Below are 24,166 nucleotides of genomic sequence, written 5' to 3' on the forward strand. Positions count from 1 at the left end.
GTCAGGTAATCCATAACCCTGGAAGCTTCTATACTTCAAAAATTATGGTAGAACATGGCACTGTGTTACAAGGAGAGAGGCTCTAGATAAATATAAATAGGTTAAGTGAATTGGTGAGAATATTGTAGGTGGTAAAATGCGGAAAAATATTACCCACCTTATTTTTAAAAAAACTTTTTTTCTAAGTTGAGAGTCATTGAAATGTTGCTACCTTTGTACACAAATCACAAAGTCTGTTCTCTGTATCTAGAGATACACCTGTGATGGAGGGAGTGCAGCAAAAATTCATGATTGATTCTTGTGATTATGAACTTGACATATGAAAAGTGATTATGCAGAATGAGACCTGTACTCTTGAGTTTAATGAGATCTCTCATTTTTCTAAAGTGCAGGTGTAGAAAAAAGGATAGGTGTGGAGTTCATATTTTCCATTGCTTAAGATGACTTTGGCTTTTCAGGATAGAGAAAAGAAATTTCACTGAAATTCTCTGTCCAAGGGAGCTGTGGATATTCAGCTGCTGAATACTGTATATTCAGGAAAGATCAATAGATTGTCATATATCAAGAGAATCAAGACATATGGTGGTTAGTACAGGAAAGTGACACAAAGGCAAGAAATAAGTTATGATCTTGTGTACGGCAGAACAAATAGGAGTCAAATGGCCTGCTCTTGATACTGGCAGAAGAACAAGAGGCAAGTTTTCATCCAACTGGCAATTGTGATTGCTGTAGCACCATTCTATCGTGCACCTTTGGATGAACTAAACAGTTCCAGTCAACATTTTCTTCAACAATCACTATAATTTTGAATAAAATCCTAAATATTATACAAATATAGTTCATAAGCAATGTTCCACTGATAAGTATGAGACCAAGGTTTAGCTTTTATTTAGTGTTCTTTATAAAACATTGACATATTGTTCTGTCATTCTAAATGATACAAGCTCCCTAATAGATATAATTTTCAACATCAAATAATAAAAATTATAAATTTTAACTGTATCAAATTATAAAATACACTCAAATATATAAACATATTCTGAATTATGTCTAGCTTTTGATATATATTAGAAGATCCTATATGTAAATTTGAAGTTTAAGTTATTTCTTTTTCCAGTTCACCCAACCATAGAAGTTATTTAATGTGCATAAAGTATAAGAAAGGTGCTCAGGTATATTTGTTTAAACAGTTTTCCACATTCATGGATGTCTTTTCTGTAGAGATCTATTTTCATGGGATTGTTGTATAAACTGTGCGTTTCAACAAAGGCTGCAATTGTCTATAGTTGTCCACCATATGTTTTTGCTTTTCCCCAGGAGCTGTGCTAAACAAACTACGAAACACAGCCAGCTGTTGAAGAGAAAAAGAACAAATAAAACAATTGTTTGGCACTATGATCCCCACTATGGGGATAATTTCAACAGAAAAAAAAACAACAACCAGTTTGTATTTTTCAAGAAAAAATGGACAAAATACCCCAAAATAAAAGGAATTTCCATTTTCTAATTATTAATACAGTACGCAGCTGTGAATATGTCACAAAGTGCTCAGGTAACTATGTTATCAGCAGTAAATAATCATTGCATACTGATCTAGAGCACACATACCTCAAAATCACAAAGAGATGAAGAGAAAAAGATAAAAGTTTTATTCAAAGATTTATAGTCTTTTATACAGATAGTACTTAATTCTGCAGATAGCACAACACTATACAGTGTTATGAAATTTGGTTTTGATGTTTTTAGAATAATTTCCTAACACAGTAGTTAACAACTTACTACAACTTTATAATGGCCTAGAATTATTTGTGGTTAGTAGCAAATTTGAATGAAACTTTATATAGATAAATGAGAATACAAATTAAAAACAGTACTGATACAGAAATCCCAAAGGGTTGGAAATATTAAGCAGGGTTGGTCAATAACCATAGAGAAACAAACAACTATGAAGTTAACGGTGAGCTTTGATGAGACATCATCAACCCAAGACATTACAATTTCTTTCTCTGTTTATTGCTGTAGCTCAAAAGAGGGGAGCCATGGAGTCATAAGTAGCTGGCCATCACTGAAGATGTGACCAGAGGCATCAGTAGATGTATGTACACAGCTTAATCAAATTTTATTTTAAAACTACTGATGTCTGGTTCCATACAGCAACATTTTTCCATTTGAGATTCAGCGCAAGTTGTGGAAAAATTCTGCAATTCTTCTCTGGTTTCCACAAATGCAATGTTTGAGTGTAGTCATGAAAAATATTGCCAACAGTGCAAAGTGGTTTAGAGACATCTGCATTCATGCAATATCCTGAAATTTCTGCCACTTATTTGGGGAACTGTAGACAAAATCTGGACCAAAACAAAGTATCTATAAAACCGATCTTGACAAAGTGATCTAAATTAATTACAAATATAAAACAAAATAATTGATTACAAAAGTACTCATCCCCTTTAAAATGACACATCAAATCAACACTAGTGCAGCTAGTTAGTTTTAGAAGTCACATAATCAGTTAAATAGAGATCACTGTGTGCAGTCAAGGTATTTCAATTGATTGTAGTAAAAATAAACCTGTATCTGGAAGGTCCAACTGGTTTGGGAGGGTATAGACAGACTCTTTTGCTCTTGGCTCGGCTGGAGGTTGGAGGTATGGCGAATGGTGGTGCTGGACTGTTAATGGTGTGGGAAAGTTGGGAAAAAGTGTAGGTTTGGGTCGGAGGAAGGATCTGGAAAAGGAACCACAAAGGGCAGGTTTGAGTGAATGTGGGTTGGTGGGAGGAGGTTGGAATGAAGTTGAATCTTGATCTGTAACATGGATAAAGAAACATAATATTGGAGTGATTTCAAGTGATGGAGAGGAAGGGTGGGATATTTTGAAAAAAAGGAAAGACTTCAAAGTATTGTTTAAATTTGATCCAGAACAGCCTTCTTCTACCAATCCCATTAAATTAACTACAGAGTTAAAGTCGGCTATAGGGAATATAGATTGTGTTTGTACTTTAAGAGGAGGTGATGTGTTAATTATTTGTAATGATAAGAAAGTGTGAGAAAGCATTACTTTTGAAGGTGTTACTTGGCAAAAAGATAGTATCTACATTGCCTAATGAAAATAGAGGTATTAGGGGGTATTATAATAGGTGCTGCAGTAGAGATTTCGATACAAGAGGTTAAGTCTTATTTACAGGAGGCAAGGTTAAGGAAGTAAAGAGATTGCAAGTAGTCAGAAATGGGGAAAGGATGGATAGTTTATCTGTATTGATATATTTTGATAAAGTGAAGCACCCTGATAAAGTTAGTTTAGGGTATGTAGTCATAATGTATGATCTTATATTCCACCTCCACTTAGATGTTACAAATGTCAGAGGTTTGGGCATGTTGCACAGTATGTCCTGGGAAACTAAGATGTAGTAAGTGTGCTGGGGCACATAAATATGAAGATTGTGAAGGCATAAAGTTTTATTGTTGTAATTGCAGAAGAGAACATGGTGTAGCTTAGGGGGTGGAACGGTAGCATAGTGTTTAGCACAATGCTTTATAGTACAGGCAACCCAGATTCGATTCCTGCCACTGCCTGTAAGGAGTTTGTATGTTCTCCCCGTGACTGCGTGGGTTTCCCCCAAGATGCTTAGGTTTCTTCCCACAATACAAAGACATACTAGCTGGTAGGTTAACTGGGTATTATAAATTGACTCATGAGTAGGCCAAGATTAAGTTGGTGGTTTGTTGGGTAGCGTGGCTTCAAAGGCCAGAAGAGCTTCCATCATGCTGTATCCCAATAAGTAAATAAATAAAAAACAGAGGATGTGAAGTGCTGAAGAAGGCAGCTGAAGTTCAACAGGTAAAAGTACAGTTACATGACTTATGCAGAGGCTGTATGTTGGCATCACATTTCTCTTACTAAAGACACTTGACTAGTTGATAAAATGAAATTTGTGATGTTTATAATATTAATGGATGTGGTGAATTGTAATGCTTGGACATCTAGTCATACTAAGAAAATTAAAATGATTGTGAAAGCTGCTGAAAAGCTTCTGGGTATAACTGGTGTTATATGTGTAGCTATAAATAAACCTCTGATGATGGGGTATTTGTATATTTCAGTCTCCTTGTGAAGGTACATAATGGGTTTAAGAATATTGGAGTGGAATGCAAGAAGCCTGATTTGTAATGGTCAAGACTTTAAGAAGTTTATTTCTGATTTATCAAATCTACCCGATGTTATATGTATTCAGAAAACCTGGTTATTGCCACATTTAAGTTTTTTCTTTGCAGAATTATATTGTAATTAGGCATGGTAAGTTTTTTGTTGGTAGAGGGCAAGTTTTATAAGTAAAGGTATAGGACATAGACCTGTAGATGTGAATGAAGTATATGAGGCACTTGTAGCAGAAGTATTTGATTCAGCACGCAGGGGTGGTAAAGTGGTAAATTTTTACAACCCTTGAGAAAATCTTTCAATTGATTTATTGGAAAGCATACATAGTTCTAACTAAGAGTTCTATGGTGTGGGGATTTTAAAGCATAGTTCACTGTGAGGTTGTTCGCAGAATGATTATAATGGTTTGGCTGTAGAAGAATTTTTAGATATTTCCTATTTTATGTGTCTTAATGATGGGATGAGTACAAGAGTTAATGTTCATAATAGTTCTGAAACTGCTATAAATTTAACTTTAGCTTTGAACATTCTGGCTGGAGTGAGTGAGTGAGTGGGATGTCATGGGAGATGAAACATTGGGGAATGATCATCTGTCAGGCCTGAATGTTGAGGATTATGTGGATTTCTGCAATGAAAGGTTATGCCACATTATTCAAACTGTGGTGGAAGTGATCCCTATTAAAGTGGGCACTAACAGAAGAAAGGCTGTATCATGGTGGACTGGGGAATGTGCAGAAACAATTAGGAGAGAAATAAGGTGTTTAGGAAAGTTAAGAAGTATCGCTCTCCAAGTGACCTTATTAAGTATAAAAGGGTATAGGCCATGGTGAGCAAAGTAGTGAAGGTTACAAAAACGGTTTACTGAAAGTCATATTGTGATAGTATTGGAAGACTTATTAAACTTGGAGATGTTGGGGAATGACTAAAAAAATGGAGAGGAGGATTTGTAGGGATAATAACATTCCAGTATTGATTAAAGAAGGTAATATGATTGTTACTGAAATAGAGAAGGTTGGGTTAACGGCTTGTTCATTTGCTGCAATTCATAATCAAGCTAATTTAAGTGAATATCCTGATTTGTTGGAACCCAGCTGTAGCAATGATAGTATTAGTAATGTGGAGTTTTCTTCGTATGGATTTAAGAAAGCTATTAATAGTACAGGTCAGACAGCTCCAGGAAAGGATAATACATGTTATTGTATATTTAAACATATGGCCGACAACTCTTGAGATAATATTAAAATTTTTGAATCATATTTTGAGTTTAGGCCAACTTCCCTCCCATGGAGACTGGCAGTACTAGTGCCTACTCTAAAACCTGGAAAACCCCTATCAGATCCTTCTAGTTATAGTCACAAACATCACTTGCATAAACTATGGAACATACTGTAATTTTGTAAAAAAAAGGGAGTGTTTTATCAGAGAGGATCCCCCCCCCCCCCCCCCAAGGCAGTATTTGTAGCCCTTTATTGTTTAATATTACTTTCTCTGAGATAGGGACTGGGGTGGATAAATCACTTATTGCAAATGATGGAGCTTTATGGATTTGGGTTAGAAATTTCAATTTAACTGTATATAGGATGCAGTTAGTGATTAATAGGATCGAACAATGAGCAAAAAGATGGGGTTTTAAGGTTTCAGTAGCTAAAACACAAGTTATGTGTTTCACAAAGAGGCTTAATAGACCTGCATTTAACTTGAAATATGGTAAAACTCTTGAAGAAGTGTCAATGGTAAGATTTCTTGGCATGTGGCTGGATAATAATCTAACATGGAAAGACCATGCTGGTAAAATAATTGACAAACGTAAAGGGTCATTAAATATCCTTAGGTGTCTATGTGGGTATTCTTGGGGTGCTACACAAAAATCTCTGTTGACCATTTATATTTGTTTAATTAGATCTGTACTTGATTATGGCTGTGTGGTTTATAGATCAGCTTCATCTTCAAATTTGAAATGTTTGGATGTGGTACAAGCACAGAGTGTTTTTAGTTTTGGGTGGCTGGGTTCTTATCACGCTAGCTATATGGGTTTGCTGGATGACACTGAAACTTTTTCAGTAGCCCCACCACAGTTTTTTCCAACAACTTTAGTTGATTTTAGGTTGCATGATTTAATGAGGTCCAGGTATCCTGTTATTCCTGAGAGTCTGTTGGTTTATCAAAATATTAAGGAAAATTATTGTGATATGTTAACCATTTAACAGGAAATGTTGGTGTGGCTGTTTTTGCAGCTGAGTTACAAGTAACAATAAAGAAGTGTCTTACTAACCATTTATCAGTATATACAGCAGAATCAGTTGCCATCATTTTGGGCTTACAGTGGGAGGAGGAACTTTGTCCTTGTAAAGTTGTAATTTGTTCAAATTCTTTTTTGGTTTTGACCAGTCTTAAAACAGGTCATTCCAGCAGGAGGTCAGATTTACTGCTGGAAATTCTTCAAACTTTATTATATATTCAAAGTATTGGTTTACATGTCTGCTTCTTATGGGTCCCTTACCATAGAGGTGTTGAAGGAAATGAACAGGTTGATTGGCCAAAAAAGCTGTTAAAAATTCATCTGTGGATATAGACCTTCCACTTAGCAAATCAGAAGCTAAGGGGTTGGTGGGGCTAAGAATTAGGGGATAATGGCAAGACCTGTGGGATAATGGGCGTAAGAGGAGACGCCTTTACAGAATACATAAAACTGTCAACAAATTGATGGGAGAAGGGGGTAAAACATGAAGGGAAGGAATTATAAACAAGAGAAAATCTGCAGATGCTGGAAATCCAAGCAACACACACAAAATCATGGAGGAACTCAGCAGGTCAGGCAGCATCTATAGAAAAGAGTACAGTTGACATTTTGGGCTGAGACCCTTTGGCAGGACTGGCAAAAAAAGGCTGAAGAATAGGTTTAAAAGTGGGAAGAGGGGAGAGAGAAACAAGGTCACAGGTGAAACCTGAAAGGGGAGGTATGAAGTAAAGAGGGCTGGAGAAGGGGGAGTCTGATAGAAGAGGTCAGAAGGCCATAGAAGAAAGGGGTGAAGAGGAGGAGGGGCACCAGAGGGAAGCAATGGGTAGACAAGGAGATAACGTGAGAGAGGAAAAAGAGGATAGGGAATGGTAATGGAGGTGTGTGCCTTTACTGGAAGTTCAAGAAATTGATGTTCATGCCATCAGGTTGGAGGCTACCCATATAGAATATAAGGTGTTGTTCCTCCAACCTAAATGTGGCCTTGTCATGACAGTGGAGGAGCCCATGGATAAACATATTGGAATGGGAATAGGAAGTGGAATTAAAATGGGTGGCCACTGGGAAATTCCGCTTTTTCTGGTGGATGGAGGGTAGGTACTTGGCAAAGCGGTTTCCCAATCTACAGTGGGTCTCACCGATATATAGGAGGCCCCACTGAGAGCACTGGACACAGTATATGACCCCATCAGACTCAACAGGTGAAGAGTCACCTCACCGGGAAGGACTGTTTGAGCCCTGAATGGTAGTGAGGGAGGAGGTGTAGGGGGCAGGTGTAGCACTTGTTCCACTTCCAAGGATAAGTGCCAGGAGGGAGATCAGTGGGGAGGGACAAATGGATAAGGGAGTCGCATAGGGAGTGATCCCTGCGGAAAGTAGAAAGTGGGGGGGGGGCAGGGAGGGAGGGAAAGATGTGCTTGGTGGTGGGATCCCATTGGAGATGGCGGAAGTAGTGGAGAATTATGTGTTGGACTCGGAGGCTGGTGGGGTGGTAGGTGAGGATAAGAGGAACCCTTTCGCTGGTAGGAAGGCAGGAGAATGGGGTAAGAGCAGACGTGCATGAAGCAGAAGAAGTTTGGTTGAGGGCAGTGTTGATGGTGAAGGAAGGGAAGCCCCTTTCTTTGGAAAAGGAGGACATCTCCATTCTAGAATGAAAAGCCTCATCCTGAGAGCAGATGCAGCGGAATTGAGAGAAGGGGATGGCATTTTACAAGTCGGACGAGGCAAGTCCAGGTAGCTGTGAGAGTTCGTGGGTTTGTAACAGACATCAGTGGATAAGCTGTTTCTGGAGATAGGGACAGTGAGATCGAAAAAAGGAAGGGAGGTGTCTGAAATAGACTAGGTGAATTTGAGGGCAGGGTGGAAGTTGGAGGCAAAGTGGATGAGTTCAGCACGAGTGCAGGAAGCACAATCAACACCGCTGTGGATGTAGCAAAGGAAAAGTGAGAGATGGTCACCATTGTAGGCTTGGATCATAGACTGTTTCACATATCAGACAAACAGGCAGGCATAGCTGGGACCCATGCGAGTACCCATGCCTTTTGTTTGAAGGAAGTGGGAGGAGTCAAAGGAGAAATTATTTAGAGAGAGGACAAGTTCTGCTAGGTGGAGGGAAATTGGTTGGACCTCGTGTCCAGGAAAAACAGAGAGCTTTGAGGCCTTCCTGGTGGGCGATGGAGATATATAGGGACTAGACACCCATAGTAAAAATATGATAGGGGTCAGGGTACCTGAAATCACTGAAAAAATCCAGAGCACGTGAAGTGTCATGGATGTAGGTAGGAAGGGACTGAACTAGAGGAAAACAGAATTAAGGTATGCAGATATGAGTTTAGTAGGGCAAGAACAAGCTGAAACAATGGGTCTACCAGGACAAGTGGGTTTGTAGATCTTGGGTAGGAGATAGAAATGGGAGGTGTGGGGTGTGGGAACTATGAGGTTGGTGGCGGTGGATTGGAGATCCCCAGAGTCAATAAGGTTGGTGATGGTGTGGAAGACAATGGCCTGGTGTTCTTTAGTGTGGTCCTGTTCAAGTAAGAGGAGGTTTCTGAAAGTTGGTGCTGGGCCTCAGCAAGGTAGAGATCAGTACGCCAGACTACTACAGCACCTTCCTTATCTGCGGGTTTGATGGTGAGATTAGGGTTGGTGTGGAGGGAGTGGAGAGCAGTGCGTTTGGAAGGAGAGGCTGGAATTGGAGAGAGGAGTGTTGAAGTCTAGATGGTTGATGACCCGTCAGCAGTTAGCAATGAAAACATCCAGAGCAGGCAGAAGACCAGGGCTGGGTAACCAGGAAGAAGAGGGATGAAGACGGGAGAAGAGGTCATTGGTGCAAGGTGGAGAGTCTTTGCCAAAGAAGTAGGCTCAGAGATGTAGGCGGCAGAAGAAGAGCTCAGTTTTGTTGCGGGCGTGGAACTCACTGAGGCGTAAGCGCAGGGAAACAAATGAGGCCCTTACTGAGAACAGAATGTTCTGCCTCAGAGAGGGGAAGGTCGGAGGGGATGGTGACCCCAATGGATGACAGCTGGGATTGGAGGGAGGAAGAGGGCTGAGGGTAACTGAGGTTGGAAGTGTTCAGGCATGGTGGGGTGAGAGGAAGATGGAGCCTCCGAGGACCCAAGAGCTAGTAGTGGAACCTGAAAGAGGCAGGTTTGTGGAGCGGTGGTGGAAGAAGGGGAAATGGGGGTTCCAGTGGCAGTGCGTGAAGACCCAGCCTGGAGGTCAAGGTTGGAGTCACAGTTGGAGTTCGCGCAATCGGCATTTCAGAGGTGTCCAAGGTCGTTGGAACCGGCATTGATGATGGTAGAGTCTTTGTTTGAATCTGCTCTGGATCGTTAAAGCTGTTGAGGTCAGCAGCAGGGATTGTGGTCTGGAGACTTTTGGGCCTGCTGGCAGTGGAGACAGCAGATTCTGTGGTCTGCGACGGGTGATTTTCCAATCCATGCAGGATGTAAGAAAGCCAAAAGAACCGGTGATTGAAAGCATGGATCTGGCAGAGAATAAAGTAGCATACAGGTCTATTACAGATGGCAGAGAGAGAATCGTGGAGTTGACGAAGTGACTGGGATAGGGACACCAAGTACCTCCTCATTGCGGAAAGTGTGGCATGTAGAATGCGGTGGGAGAAGCAGTCAATTGAATGTGAGTACGATTTAATGTTGTAAAACAATTAAAAACGAAAACTCCTGCAGGGGTGTGGGGGGGTTTGACTACTTTTCAATCAGCATGGTATATTACCATCATACACTTGGTGTTGAGTTAGTGAGGATGGCCAGTTCTGCTTCTCCTTGGCCTCTCACTAATTGACAATCTGAGTTGGAATTCCTCGACTTTGCATTCAATAGAATCTCCATTGATTCTTCTGCTCCCAGTACAGGTAACTTCTAATGTCTAAATGGGTTCTAGATTTGGATACAATATAAGTGTTTCCTAGTTCTGCTAAATCTAATTAAATAATGTATGACATTATCTAAATCCAGTCATTTTGTTATTTCAATCAAATTGCACTGTTCTCAAATTATAAGCTCCTATTCTCTCTATATCTAATGGCAACCAAAGATCTTAAATATTTAGTATTATTAGCACTCTTTAATTCTTTATTATGGCTTTTGCAATTGACTCTCATGCAGACGACAAGCCATGTTCAACACAACTGTTCATGATGCTCCTGGCATTGCACTCCAATGTTCTATGGTTCTATGATTCCCTTTGCTTACTTGAGAAACTATGCTGTTTAACTGGTGCAGGGGACTGTTACCGCACAGTTTCTAACTAGTGTCAATTGCGTGCACATTGTATGGCCATTAAACACTATACTGTGCTTAGAGTGAACGGTTTTTAAATAGTATAACTTACACGTGCTTGTGTTCAAAAAGCAGTGTCTTTTGTCACTGATAGTTGGCAAATAATAAGCCGTAAGAAAATTCCAAACTGTTTTGTTCACTGTGGTTTTAAGCATTCAGGCTTGGAGATGGCTAGGAGTGAAAATGAAATGATTTCACTATTTCAACAAGATAGGAACTATGAAGAATTTGAAGACATCAACAATCATTTTGAATGTTAGATTTGGAGGATGCAATTGTTGAAAGCATTATTTGAAGGTAGTCCTTTATCTACATTAGGTGTTAATTCCTCTGTCGACAACTATTAGGAACTAATACACAGTTTTATAGTATTGTAGTGGTGTTGGTAGTGTTGTAATTTGTTTTGTATTCTATTTAAATACATAATTTATTAATCAGTTGAACAGTAGTTTGTCTTTTTTAACTATTTCCATGAAACTTTGGTTAATTGTTGCAGCGATTTAATTGGGCCAAAATGTAGTGGCCCCAGTGTCCCAATTAACCAGAATTCACTGTATTGAGTAGACATAGAGCCAAAAAGCATTGCAAATGCCACCAATTCTCAACAATATACTGAGATATAATATACAAAATGAACAAATGGAAACTTTAGTAAATTAGATATCCTGATTTGTCTCAGAACATCAGGTGATTATGTACCGTGACCTTGACAAAATTATATTTTGCAACTGGTTGGCAGAGTCAAATGAAATCATGTTATAAATAGTGAAACAATTGTGTACATTTAAGTACAGCATTAACACAAACAGTATTATCTGATTTGGCATTAATATCACCTTTGGAAACACAGACATGCAATTGTAAATATTAATCAATTTTGCTTAGCATCTTATTTTTAAGTTTGTTCCTTACCCATGGTTATTTCTTATTCTAATGCTATCTCAAGTATGTACCAGGATAAGACATGGATTAAAGAGCTTTAAGAGTTCAATATGAATGCAGCCTGATAACTAAATTAAATTTCATGAAGAATATTTACAACTTGGAGAGAGCCCATTCTGTCTAACACATTCAATTGGGCTTATAGCCCTCCTTTCCTTTAGTCCTAACACTTCTATTTCTTTGTCCCTTGTGATGACTTAACTTTTCTTTGCATGCATTATTGTTATTTGTCTCAACAACTCCTTATGGTATTGTCCCACATTTAAGCTCGCATTCAGAATGTTAATCATATCATTATATAATGAGGCATGATATGATTAGGAATAGTCAGCATGGCTTTGTGAGAGGCAGGTTGTGCCTTATGAGCCTGATTGAATTTTTTGAAGATGTGACTAAACACATTGATGAAGGTAGAGCAGTAGATGTAGTGTATATGGATTTCAGCGAGGCATTTGACAAGGTAACTTCATGCAAGGATTATTGAGAAAGTAAGGAGGCATGGGATGCAAGGGAAAAATGCTTTGTGGATCCAGAACTGGCTTGCCCACAGAATGCAAAGAGTAGTTGTAGACGGGTCATATTCTGCATGGAGGTTGGTGACCAATGGTGTACCTCTGGGACCCCTATTCTTCATAATTTTTATAAATGACCTGGATGAGGAAGTGGAGGGATGGGTTAGTAAATTTGCTGATGACACAAAGGTTGGGGGTGTTGTGGATAGTGTGGAGGGCTGTCAAAGGTTACAGCAGGACATTGATAGGATGCAAAACTGGGATTAGAAGTGGTAGATGGAGTTCAACCCATATAAGTGTGAGGTGGTTCATTTTGGTAGGTCAAATATGATGACAGAATATAGTATTAATGGTAAGACTCTTGGCAGTGTGGAGAACCTGAGGGATCTTGGAGTCCGAGTCGTGGTTAAGAAAGCATAAGGTGCATTGGCCTTCATCAATCGTGGGATTGAGTTTAGGAGCTGAGAGCAGCTATATAGGACCCTGGTCAGACCCCACTTGGAGTACTGTGCTCAGTTCTGGTCACCTCACTATAGAAAGGATATGGAAACCATTGAAAGAGTGCAGAGGAGATTTACAAGGATGTTGCCTGGATTGGGGAGCATGCCTTATGAGAATAGGTTAAGTGAACTCTGCCTACTTTCCTTGGTGCAACAGAGGATGAGAGGCATTGATCGTGTGGATAGTCAGAGGCAATTTCCCAGGGCTGAAATGGCTAGCACAAGAGGGCACAGTTTTAAGGTGCTTGGAAGTAAGTACAGAAGAGATATCAGGGGTAATTTAAAAAAAACGCAGAGAGAGATGAGTGCGTGGAATGGGCTGCCAGTGATGGTGGTGGAGGCGGATATGATAGGGCCTTTTAAGAGACTCCTGGACAGATATATGGAGCTCAGAAAAATAGAGGGCTATGAGTAACCCTAGGTAATTTCTCAGGTAAGGACACGTTCAGCACAGCTTTGTGGGCCGAAGGGCCTGTATTGTGCTGTAGGTTTTCTATGCTTCTATATTGTGCTTTGGAATATAATATGGAACCAATCTCTCTATCTGTCAAACCTTTTAACAATCCTGAAATGCTGTCACATTTCAGTCTTTAATCCAGAGTGAAACCCAATTCCTGACAGGTAGGAACTCTCTGCTCTGATATCATTCCAGCACATTTTACATACTTCTTTTCTAATTTCATATATAAGTTTGCAGATGATACTACCATAGTGGGTCATATTTCAAATAACGACTTGTTAGAGTATAGGAAGAAGACAGAGAGCATAGTAACATGGTGTCAGGGCAACTTTTTTCTCATTAGCAAAAGAAGTGGTCATTGACTTCACCAAGAGGGCAGTCTACATGCTCTGCCAACATCAACAGTGATGAGGTTGAGAGGATTGACAGCTTCAAGTTCCTAGGATGGAACATCACCCATAGCTTGTCCAGGTGTAACCACTTGGTCAAAAAACCTAACTAATGCCTCAACTTCTCCAAAAGGCTAAAGAAACTTGGCATGTCCCCTTTGAGCCGTTCCAATTAAAAAAAATTGAACTATATCTTATTTGGATGCATAATAGCTTTGTATGGCAACTGCTCTGAATATGGCCACAACAAGCTGCAGAGAACCACCCACCAGCTTGTACTCCTTTCCTTCCCCATCTTGTTCCGGCTTCTTCCTCCTTCCTTTGCAATCCTGATGAAGGGTCTTGGCCCAAAACTCTGAATGTTTATTCCTCTCCATAGATGCTGCCTAACCTACTGAATTCCACCAGCATTTTGTGTTGTTCTGCATTTTGTTGTTTTACTTTGTTCTATCTCAATGCATTGTGTAAGGATTTGATCTGTATGAACAGTATGCAAGACCAGTTTTTCACTGTATCTTGGTACATATGACAATAATAAACAGATTCTAATTGTGCCTGTATACTCTTCTTTATTTTGTTAAAGAGATTTGAAATTCCTGTAAGGTAAATAGTAATCAAGCAATTTCCTTCAGGGAATAATTTCAAGGAGATGTAGGCAGAGTTGTAGAATGGACTGGCAAGTGAAACAGTGCTGAGAAAGGCCAACTGTTACATTTTGGTAAGCAGAATGACAACAGGTCTTTCAGAGTGCACAATTTGAAAAGGGCAAAGGAACAAAATCAAGGGCTGTGATGTGCAGAGTTTGTTGTGACAGGTAGGTTGAAAAAGTGGTTTAAAAACCATGGGGTAGTGGGCTTTACAAATAGAGGCATAAAGTGCAAGAACAAGAGTTTCAAGATAAACCATCATTAAACACTACATCAGCTACAAATGGGCACCATACTTTAGTGAAGATGTAAAGGTTTTGGATAAAGAAATTTACAACAATGACTCCAAGAATGAAAGATTTTATTACATGAATAGTCTGAGAAAACCAGCAACTAGAGAACAGTTTTTGTGAGGGAAAGTGACAGAAGATTGAGCCTGAAAGGTTGCAGAAAAGATTCAGAAGGCTGTTGCATGGACTGAAGGGCTTGAGTTATCTTCTGCTAAGATGATGGTGTGCTTTGATTGAACCCAGAACGACCACTGCGTCTAAGGTGTATTTGTTCGTCCTATACATCTCTCTCACAATTGCAAGTCACTGCTGGATACTAAGAATATGAAACACTGCAGGTCCACCCCATCAACGAGTTACTTGACAACCATGGAGCTGGACTAATTGTTGTTTTGTTGCCTGGGCTTGTTGTGTATTGTCGTGCCGAGATGGTGCATGGTTCAATAAAAGGTGCAAGCGATTGTTTTGGTCAATTTTATTGTAATCACTAGACCCTGATGGAGATTGATAATATAAAATGCTGCCAAGTCCAGTTCAGGATAAGGGAGTCTAAATCTCAATGACACAAGTTTAAGATGAGGGAGAAAGATTTCAAGGGATCTGAGGAGCAAGATAGTTCCACACAAAGGGTGGTGGATATACGAAACAAGCTGTCAAAAGAAGTGGTATTGAGAGATATCATTGCAACATTCAGAAAATGTTTTGACATATGTGGATATGAAAGATGCACCAAATGCAAGCAAATGGGATTAAGACAGATAAGCACCTTGATCAGCATGGATGGGCTGTATAACTCTTGTGTATCCATGGAGAACCAAAGAAGGTAGTAAATTCAGATTCAATTATAGGTAAAAAAAAAGACCAAGTATTTTAGAGTAATAAATTTGCACAACTGTGGGTCAAAAGAAGAGAAGAAGATTAAATTGATTTTTCTTCAGTAAATAGTTTGGGTTCTATGAGTAACATCCTTTGCTACCACAACTACTCTGTAGAAGTATTTTTGTTTAGAACTTAGCAGAAGGGAGTTTTTAAACTCGTACATGAAATTTGAATTCATGCATGTAAAGCCACAGAAAATGTGAAATGCCAGAATTCTCAGAACGCATTATAGATCAATTCATAGCCTGAACTATAACATTTACAGTTCTATGACTTCAAAGTCCTTTGTAGAAGAAGATGCACAGCTGCACACTGCTATGATTATAGAGGCTTGGTATATTTGTTGTTAATATAAAGATTTAGAATTAGATGTAGTTAAAAGACAGTATAAAACATTACCTGTTCAAGACCAATTTCAATTGGATCCTTCATAATGACCCAGGTAACAGATTCGGTCAGTGGTGGTGTTGTCAAAGAACCAGGATATGTCCAGTAATCAGAACAAGATGGAATCAAACATCCAGGATCAAAATTAAAGAAATCAATTGCTGAGTCCTGCAGGTACACATAATTATAAAGAAATAAATAACATTTCACATTTGACTTGTTGACTTGAAAACATTTAACAATTAGGTCAATTCAGTTGACCTTAAAAATACCTAAGAGATTGGTGATTTTCAGGGAAGGTAACAATTTAAGTTTCTTCTTGCTGTACTTAAATGACAAGGCAAAGTAGACAAGGTCTTTTGACCTCTTTGCAGAAAATGTACTTAAAACACAATATGATAAACAAGTTCATCAAATGAAGGCATCATCAATTTGCAAAGCAGAATATCTTCCACTGGAAATGACGCAAATAAATGTGTACAAATAAATTTGTAGCACAGACTGTCATCAATCTACTGAATGTCTGTCAACTCTTTGCTAATTCTTTCTTCATGAAGTGAAACATAATATACAAACATAGATTAGTTATGGTGGAACTGTACAAAAACATTAGATAACAGCATTATGAAGAGTTCTGTTCATATTACAGGAAGGCTGTGACTTTGAGAAAGATTTGCAAGGAAGTTGCTAGGTCTGAAGAACAACCAAGAGGAAAGATATCTATGCCATTGGGTATTTTTCTTTGAAATAGTGGGAGATTTAATTTGAATGCATAATTTAATAGATCCGTAGAATAACTAGAAAATATTTTACATTTTATTGTAGAGGTTCCAGAGCACAGTTTTGGAGTAATATGGCAAAGGAATCCAAAATTCATCCTCTTAGAGTATAGGCAAACACTTTCATGTTATTGAAAAAGTTTGTGGATTGTGTGTTGTGCTGTAACATGTAGGATTATCGATCAAGGTTTGAAAAATTAGGCTTGGCCAGGGAGCTCATTTTCATCTCTTAAGGCCACAATGGACAAATGACCTTCTTCCATGCTATTCTAAGATGTCATTGCCCAGCAAGAATGATATTCTAATCATATATTGTTTTAAAGATACAATGCAGAGGTTATTGGTAGAAGTTGCCAGATTGTCAATTTATTTGTAGTTGGTCTTCTACTACAGATGAAACACTATAACAGATTATGCAATACTTCAACTTCAGATATGTACTGTACTAACCTCTAACCTAGAATGGGACAGAAAGTCAGATGGAATTTGGAAACATGAGAGTTAGGGTGATTTTTAAAAGAATGACTGAGTGTAAATGGCACGACGAACATTCTAGGTCCAAGATCCTGAATGTGCTGCTGAAAATTATTTCTCCACAAATGGCAGCGCCACTAGTCAAGAAGTTACAATGCAGCTACACCACCAGTCATTACAAGACAATGTGGAAAGCTGCCCAAGCAAAACACAATCAGAAAAAGCAGGGCAAATCTAATCTGACAATTTGTTTGTCTTTTCCCTGGCCCGAGCATCAGCAAACTGAGGAAGGCAGACTCAACAAGTTCTATCAAGCACAAACAACTCACCAAGAACCCTTTTACTGATACTCAGTTTGGATTCCAACTTCATTACAGCTTTGGTATAAGTACAGAGCAGCTGAATTCTAGAGGGAAGATCAGAATAATTGCCATTGGCTTCACGGTATCATTTAAATGTGGCACAACGGAGGAATGGTAAAATGGAGGGGAATTGAGGGCAGGAGAAGCAGCTAGACTGGGATTGGTGATAGAAAAAAGGGAAAGGTTATCCTGCATTAATGCTCCTAGTCAATGGATGAATAAAACAGTATTAAGATTTTCTGTATAATCAAAGTACAAAATGGTAGTGTTATTTGCATCATAGAAATTGGGCAAAACACTAAACTGATTCGCCCCAAAACAATGGAACTGAATTGCTCAAGTACAGTCTTTGCTGTCCTCTAAAGTCTGAATCATCCATGTTTCACAGTAAATCATCACAGAAAAATAATATTCATGAGGCAAATGAAGCAATGGAAAAAATAACATTAGTCACTTTACTTACCTTATATTTAATAGCTGGTAATGCATCCACAATTTTCTGCAGCCTATCATGCCTTCTGCCGAGCTTTCAATAAAATATAATAAAAATTATATAAATAAAAAACATATATACTGTCCAAATATTTGAAATGTTGATATACACTTCCAATGTTCAGATGGTTTTTCAGAAGGTTGAATTTCTTCTTCCACAGTGAATGGTAGGACATTAATGCAGTTAAACAGAGGCATCTGGGAATTCTTTGAAAGTGGCCTCACAAGTAGATAGGGTATTAAAGAGAGCTTCTGGCACATTGGCTTACATAAAACAGTGTACAAATACAGGAGTTGGGATGTTATACTGAAGCTGTACAAGCTGTGAGACCCAATTTGGAAAATGTGTTCAGTTTAGGTCACCCAAGTACAAAAAAAGATACAAGAAAGAAAGAGTACAGAGAAAATTTACCAGGACATTACCAGGACTGGAGGACCTGAGTTATAGGGATAGGTTGAATAGGTTAGGACTTAGTACTATGGAGCTTGGGAGAATGAGGAGTGTACAAAATGATGAGGTGTATAGATGGGGTAAATAGAAACACGTTTCCACCAAGGTTGTGTGAAACTAGAATTAGAGGCCAAGGGTTGAGGGTGAAAGGTGAAATATTTAAAGAGAACCTGAGGGGGCAATTCTTTACTCAAAGGGTTGTGCAAGTGTGGACGAGTGGCCAGCAGAAGTGGTGGATGTGGGTTTGAATGCAATATTTAAAAGAAACTTGGAGAAGTACATAGATGGGAGGGCTATGGAAGGTTATTGTTTAGGTGCAGATTGTCAGGACTCAGCAGAATAATAGTCGATATGGGCTGAGGAGCCTGTTTCTGTGCTGTAATTCTCTATGACTTTATGTACAAAATTATATCCTTGGTTGAAGAAAGTAGGAAAGGGGATGGAAGATATTTGCATTTAGCTTGGTGTATTCATTGCAATAAAATTTCATAGAAATTCTACACAGTGAAAATCCAGTAAAACCATCATTATTCTTTTAATCCACAGGAACCCTAGCAAAAAGGGACTTCCATGGAGACGTGCTTGCTCCAACTGTTTGATTTGTGAGTGGGGTTCTTGAAGCGAGGCTGAAAGCAACTCAGAGTGATGTTCAAATCTTCTTTTCTTCTTTCCAGAAATTAGCAGTTCCCAGGATCCTTGGCTGCTGCCTTCCATAGTCCAAATCTCAAGCCCCAGATTTGTGGCTGTGCTTAGATTTCCCTTCTAACTTCCCAGCACTCAGGTGACAGAGTATGTATGGGCTGTACAGCTGATTACAGATAGGTAAATCAGGGATACCTTACAACAAAGGCGTTGGTTAGTCTAGACAGCACTGAGACCATTTGAGGGAAAAAACCATCATGGTTAGACAAAACACATTACTAATATTGCTGTCAATTCGGCATTTCTCTGCATAGTCACTGCCTGGTCTGTTGAGTATTTCCAGCATTTTGCATTTTTTTTTGAAATATTTGCAACTACAGTATTCAGCCTTTTAACAATTACTGTACACTTGATTTACCTTTAAGAATACTCCTATAACTGCAAGACCACCTTCAGATAAAATAGCTTCATCACAGTTCTTGTATTTCACTGGATTCCAGTGAACCAGATGAAGCTAAAAAAAGAAAACAAATGTGGTAATTGATAGAATTTTAAATTTTAATATATTAATGACTTAAAGGAAGTTATAAGACCATAAGATATAGGAGCAGAAGTAGGCCATTTGGCCCATCAAGTCTACTCCACCATTCAATCATGGGCTGATCCAATTCTTCCAGTCATGCTCATTCCCCTGCCTTCTCCTCATACCCTTTGAAGCCCTGGCTAGTCAATAACCTATCTATCTATCTCTGCCTTAAATGCACCCAATGACTTGGCCTCCACAGCCGCTCACGGCAACAAATTCCACAGATTTACCACCCTCTGACTGAAGTAATTTCTCCGCTGCTCTGTTCTAAATGGACGTCCTTCAATCCTGAAATCGTGCCTTCTTGTCCTGGACTCCCCTACCATGGGAAATACCTTTGTCATATCTAATCCGTTCAGGCCTCTTAACATGCAGAATATTTCCATAAGATTCCCCCCTCCCCCCATTCTCTTGAACTCCCAAAGAATACAGCTCAAGAGCTGTCAAGACGTTCCCTATACAGTAATCCTTTCATTCCTGGAATCATTCTCGCAAATCTTCTCTGAACCCTCTCCAATGTCAGTATATCCTTTCTAAAATAAGGAGCCCAAAGCCCAAATACCTCTAGAAATGAATGCCAACATTGCATTTTCCTTATTCACCACTGACTCAACCTGGAGGATAACCCAAGTCCCTTTGCATCTCTGCATTTTGAATTCTCTCCCCATCTAAATAATAGTTTGCTCGTTTACTTCTTCCACCATAGTGCATGACCATACACTTTCCAACATTGTACTTTATTTGCCACTTCTTTGCTCATTTCCTAAACTAAGTCTCTCTGCAGGCTGTTTCCTCAACACTACCTGCTCCTCCATCTATCTTTGTGTCATCGACAACTTTAGCCACAAATCCATTAATCCCATAGTCCAAATCATTGACATATATCGTAAAAAGCAGCGGTCCCAACACTGACTCCTGTGGAACTCCACTGGTAACCAGCAGCCAGCCAGAATAGGATACCTTTATTCCCACTCTGTTTTCTACTGATCAGCCAATGCTCCACCCATGCCAGTAGCAAAAAAAAACATCAAGTATTGTTCTAATCACAAACAAGAGAAAATCTGCAGTTGCTGGAAATCCAAGCAACACACACAAAATGCTGGACAAACTCAGCAGGCCAGGCAGCACCTGTGGAAAAGAGTACAGTTGACACCCGAAACAATGACTGTACTCTTTTCCACAGATGTTGCCTGGCTTGCTGAGTTCTTCCAACATTTTATGTGTTGCAAGTATTGCACTAGCTCACTTTCAAATATCCATTTCATTTTCCTGTGAGGCACTGCCAAGAAGAGTAAAATACTCTCTAAAGAAGAATAGAGAATAGTGAATAGAGGTTGTCCATGAACCCGGATACGTCCTTGTTAGCTGGCTTCTTGAGCAAACAGAAGCTGTTTTGAAAGTTTTGTCTTATTTTTAATATAATTAACATTTACGTTAAAAGTATTCTACCTCCACAACTCCTTTCACATTTTATGTCTCATTTTCTAAATTTAAAATATATTGAAGTAGGATTTTTGAGCTAATCTACAGAACATTACGCATCATGTCAAATCAAAAGAAAAATTCCAAAACCTGTCAATTTATTAAAAATTAAAAACCAAAATTGAGAGGCTGAAAAAGTATTCATCCCCTTTGTAATTACTACAGTCTTTCCTCAGGTGCACTAACGTATAGCACCTTACCAACTCACCCAACTTGTTGATGTAGAAAATTTGAGGATTACCTGTTTTCAATGAATTTTCTAAGAATAAATGCCCCCCGTCTCTCTAAGGTCTAACAGTATGATAGATTTTCAATAGTCCAAACCAAAATAAAGACAAAAGAGCATTCAAAATAAGTCAGGGAAACGTTAATAGAGAAGCATAGATCTGGGGAAGGGTACAAGACCGCCTCAAAGGCACTGAACACACCTTGGAGCTCAGTGCATCGTAAAAAAGTGGAAAAAAATATGAAACCATAGCCATATTGCCTAGGTCAGGCCACCCCTTTAACTTAGTTGCTGAAGAATGGCTCTTACTTGTAAGAGAGGCTACTATGACACCAAGTTACACTGAGTGAGCTGCATAAGTTAGTGGCTGCAACTGGAGATGAAGTTCATGGCTCCACAATCTCTTAAACTCTTGCACAAAAAGGTTATTTATGGAAGAGTGGCAAGGAGGAAGCTCTGGCTTAAAATAAAGCAAATTGACCATAAAGACTTTGCAAAGCTTCACTTAGAAGATACTGTAAAGATGTGCTGTCCACCACCGCTCCCCAACTAACCTGGCACAATTTGAACAATTCTGCAAGGAGTAATGGGAAAATCTTGCTTCATCACATTGTGAAGAACTAATACTTATCCAAAAAGGACTATTCACTTTAATAGTTGCGAGAGGTGATTCAACTAAGTACCGAGCAGAAGGGAATGAATACTTTTGAACTGCTGACAATACAGTTTAGTTTTTCATGCTTTACAATTTTTCCTGTTGTTTGGGTCCTTCTGTGAAAAAAGGAGCATGTGAAACGCAAATAAAAATTCTCAGTAAAATTGATCAAAGTCCCTGGTTGTAATACTCATTTATGTAGATAATGGGTTGGGGGTTGAATACTTTTTCAAGGCACTGTACAATAGAAAAGCTATGTTTTTTCACTGCATTGAGTTTTGGTCTTGTCAATAAATCCCAGTCTCGAATACATAATTAAAGGCTGGATCAGCAAGCACATGGATATTGGGCCAGAGAATGATGAGAATTATGACATTGGCAATTGTGAACTTTGAATGTTTGAATGAGCTTAGCTTTACAAGCAGTATTAAATAGGAGTCTGGCCAGGTAACTGTAATCAAAGCTAAAGGAAACAAAAGCACAGGAGAAGATTCTGGCAACTTTTTTTTCTATTATTAATACACTGTGTGTGAAGATCACTGGTAAGATTGCTAATTGCTGTTTAAGCTTAGTGGTCCTCTAAACCAATTCAGATACCAGTTAAGAAGTAACCACATTCTTAGGTGTGGTCACATTTAGTGAGGCTAAATGGCAAAAATGTATCAGCTGGCTTTCACAACAACCTCACAGTTTTTGCTTACCCTTAATGATGCTCGTGTTTGTTCCAAATTTATTTACAATTTACATTGAAGTTCCCCAGCTGCAAAGGTGGAATTTGAACACAAGTCAACATAACTGGCAAATCATCCGATTACTAGGGCAATAACATAATTCTACAATCCAGGAGCTGAGCACCAGATACCTGTCACCTTTTAAATGCAAATTAATACTCAGTATATGTCTGCATTGCAGAGGCCATTAGTGTTAACATGGTGTGTTATGCAGGACACAGGAATTCTCCTTAAGTCCTGGTCAACATGAGCCATCAATGAATTATTCCAAACTCAAAGTCATGCCCTAGTCATAGAGAAGTACAGAATCAGAATCAGAATCATGTTGTGAAATTTGTTAATTTTACAGCAGCAGTACAATGAAATACATGATAAATAAATAGAGGAAAAAATGATAGTTAAGTTAAAATAAGTAGTGCAAATGACAAAAATATTTAAAAATTTAGTGAGGTAGCATTCAGGGGTTCAATGTCCATTTAGATATAGGATGGCAGAAGGAAAGAAGCTGTTACTGAATCATAGTGTGTGTGCCTTCAGGTTTCTGTACCTCCTTCTTGACAGTAACAATGAGAAGAGAGCATGTCCTGGGTGGCAAGGATCCTTAATGATGGATGCCGCCTTCCTAAGGCACTGATCCTTGAAGATGTCTTTAGTACCCATGATGCAGCTGACTAATTTTACAAGTTTCTGCAACTTACTTCAATTTTGTGCAGTAGCACTCTCCACCCCATACCAAGACAGTGATGCAGCCAGTCAGAATGCTCCCCAAAGTATATTTGTAGAAATTTGAGTGCTTTAGTTGACAAACCAATTCTCTTCAAACTCCTAATGAAATCTAGCCACTGTCTTGCCTTCTTTATAGCTGCATCATTATGTTGCTTCCAGGTTAGGTCCTCAGAGGTACTGACACCCAGAAACTTGAAATCGTTCACTCTCTCCACTTCTGATCTCTCCAGAGGATTGGTTCGTGTTCCCTCATCTTACACTTTTTGTAGTCCAGGATCTGTCCTTTGGTCTTGTTGACTTTGAGTGTAAGGTTGTTGCTGTAATACCACTCAACTAACCAGTGTATCTCGCTCCTGTATGCTGTTTTGTCACCATCGGCACAGGAACTGACCCTTTGACCCATCTAGTCCATGCTGAAGCCAGTTAAACTGCCTACTCCCATCTACTTGCAAACCAGGACTATGGCCTTCCATATCCCTAATATCCATGCACCTATCCAAACTTTTCTTAAATGTTGAAATTGAGCTCACATACACCACATGTACTGGCAGCTCATTCCACACTCTCACTACCCTCTTAGTGAAAAAGTTTCCCCTCATGTTCCCCTTAAACTTCTCACCTTTCACCCTTCACCCATGACCTCTGGTTGTAGTCCCACAAACCCTCCGTGAAAAAAGCTTCCTTGCATTTACCCTTTCTATATCCCTCACAATTTTGTATACCTCTATCAATCTTCTACATTCTAAAGAATAGTCCTAACCTATTCAATTTTTCCTTATAACTCAGGTTCACCTGACCCAGGAGCATCCTTGTAAAATTTCTCTGTACTCTTTCAATTTTATTTATATCCTTCCTGTAGGTAAG

General features: G+C 39.0%; 1 protein-coding gene across 3 annotated transcripts in view; it reads right to left on the reverse strand.

The window, feature by feature from the left end:
• Nucleotides 1-864: 864 nt before the first annotated feature.
• The window catches only part of ca5a (carbonic anhydrase Va), a 63,525-nt gene continuing 40,223 nt past the window's right edge, over nucleotides 865-24,166 (reverse strand). Inside the window, exons 5-8 of one of the 3 annotated variants that reach the window (XM_073070175.1) lie at nucleotides 19,315-19,410; nucleotides 17,775-17,837; nucleotides 15,709-15,864; nucleotides 865-1,351 (exon numbers count right to left, since the gene is read on the reverse strand). In XM_073070175.1, coding sequence (XP_072926276.1) covers nucleotides 1,232-1,351; nucleotides 15,709-15,864; nucleotides 17,775-17,837; nucleotides 19,315-19,410 — 435 coding nt within the window. In that variant the 3' untranslated portion in view covers nucleotides 865-1,231. Of the gene's footprint in view, nucleotides 1,352-6,674; nucleotides 10,862-15,708; nucleotides 15,865-17,774; nucleotides 17,838-19,314; nucleotides 19,411-24,166 lie in introns of those variants that run through there. The other 2 variants (XM_073070176.1, XM_073070177.1) reach the window with 2 other exon arrangements.

Source organism: Hemitrygon akajei, chromosome 17, assembly GCF_048418815.1.
Source record: "Hemitrygon akajei chromosome 17, sHemAka1.3, whole genome shotgun sequence".
In the NCBI taxonomy this organism is placed as follows: Eukaryota; Metazoa; Chordata; class Chondrichthyes; order Myliobatiformes; family Dasyatidae; genus Hemitrygon; species Hemitrygon akajei.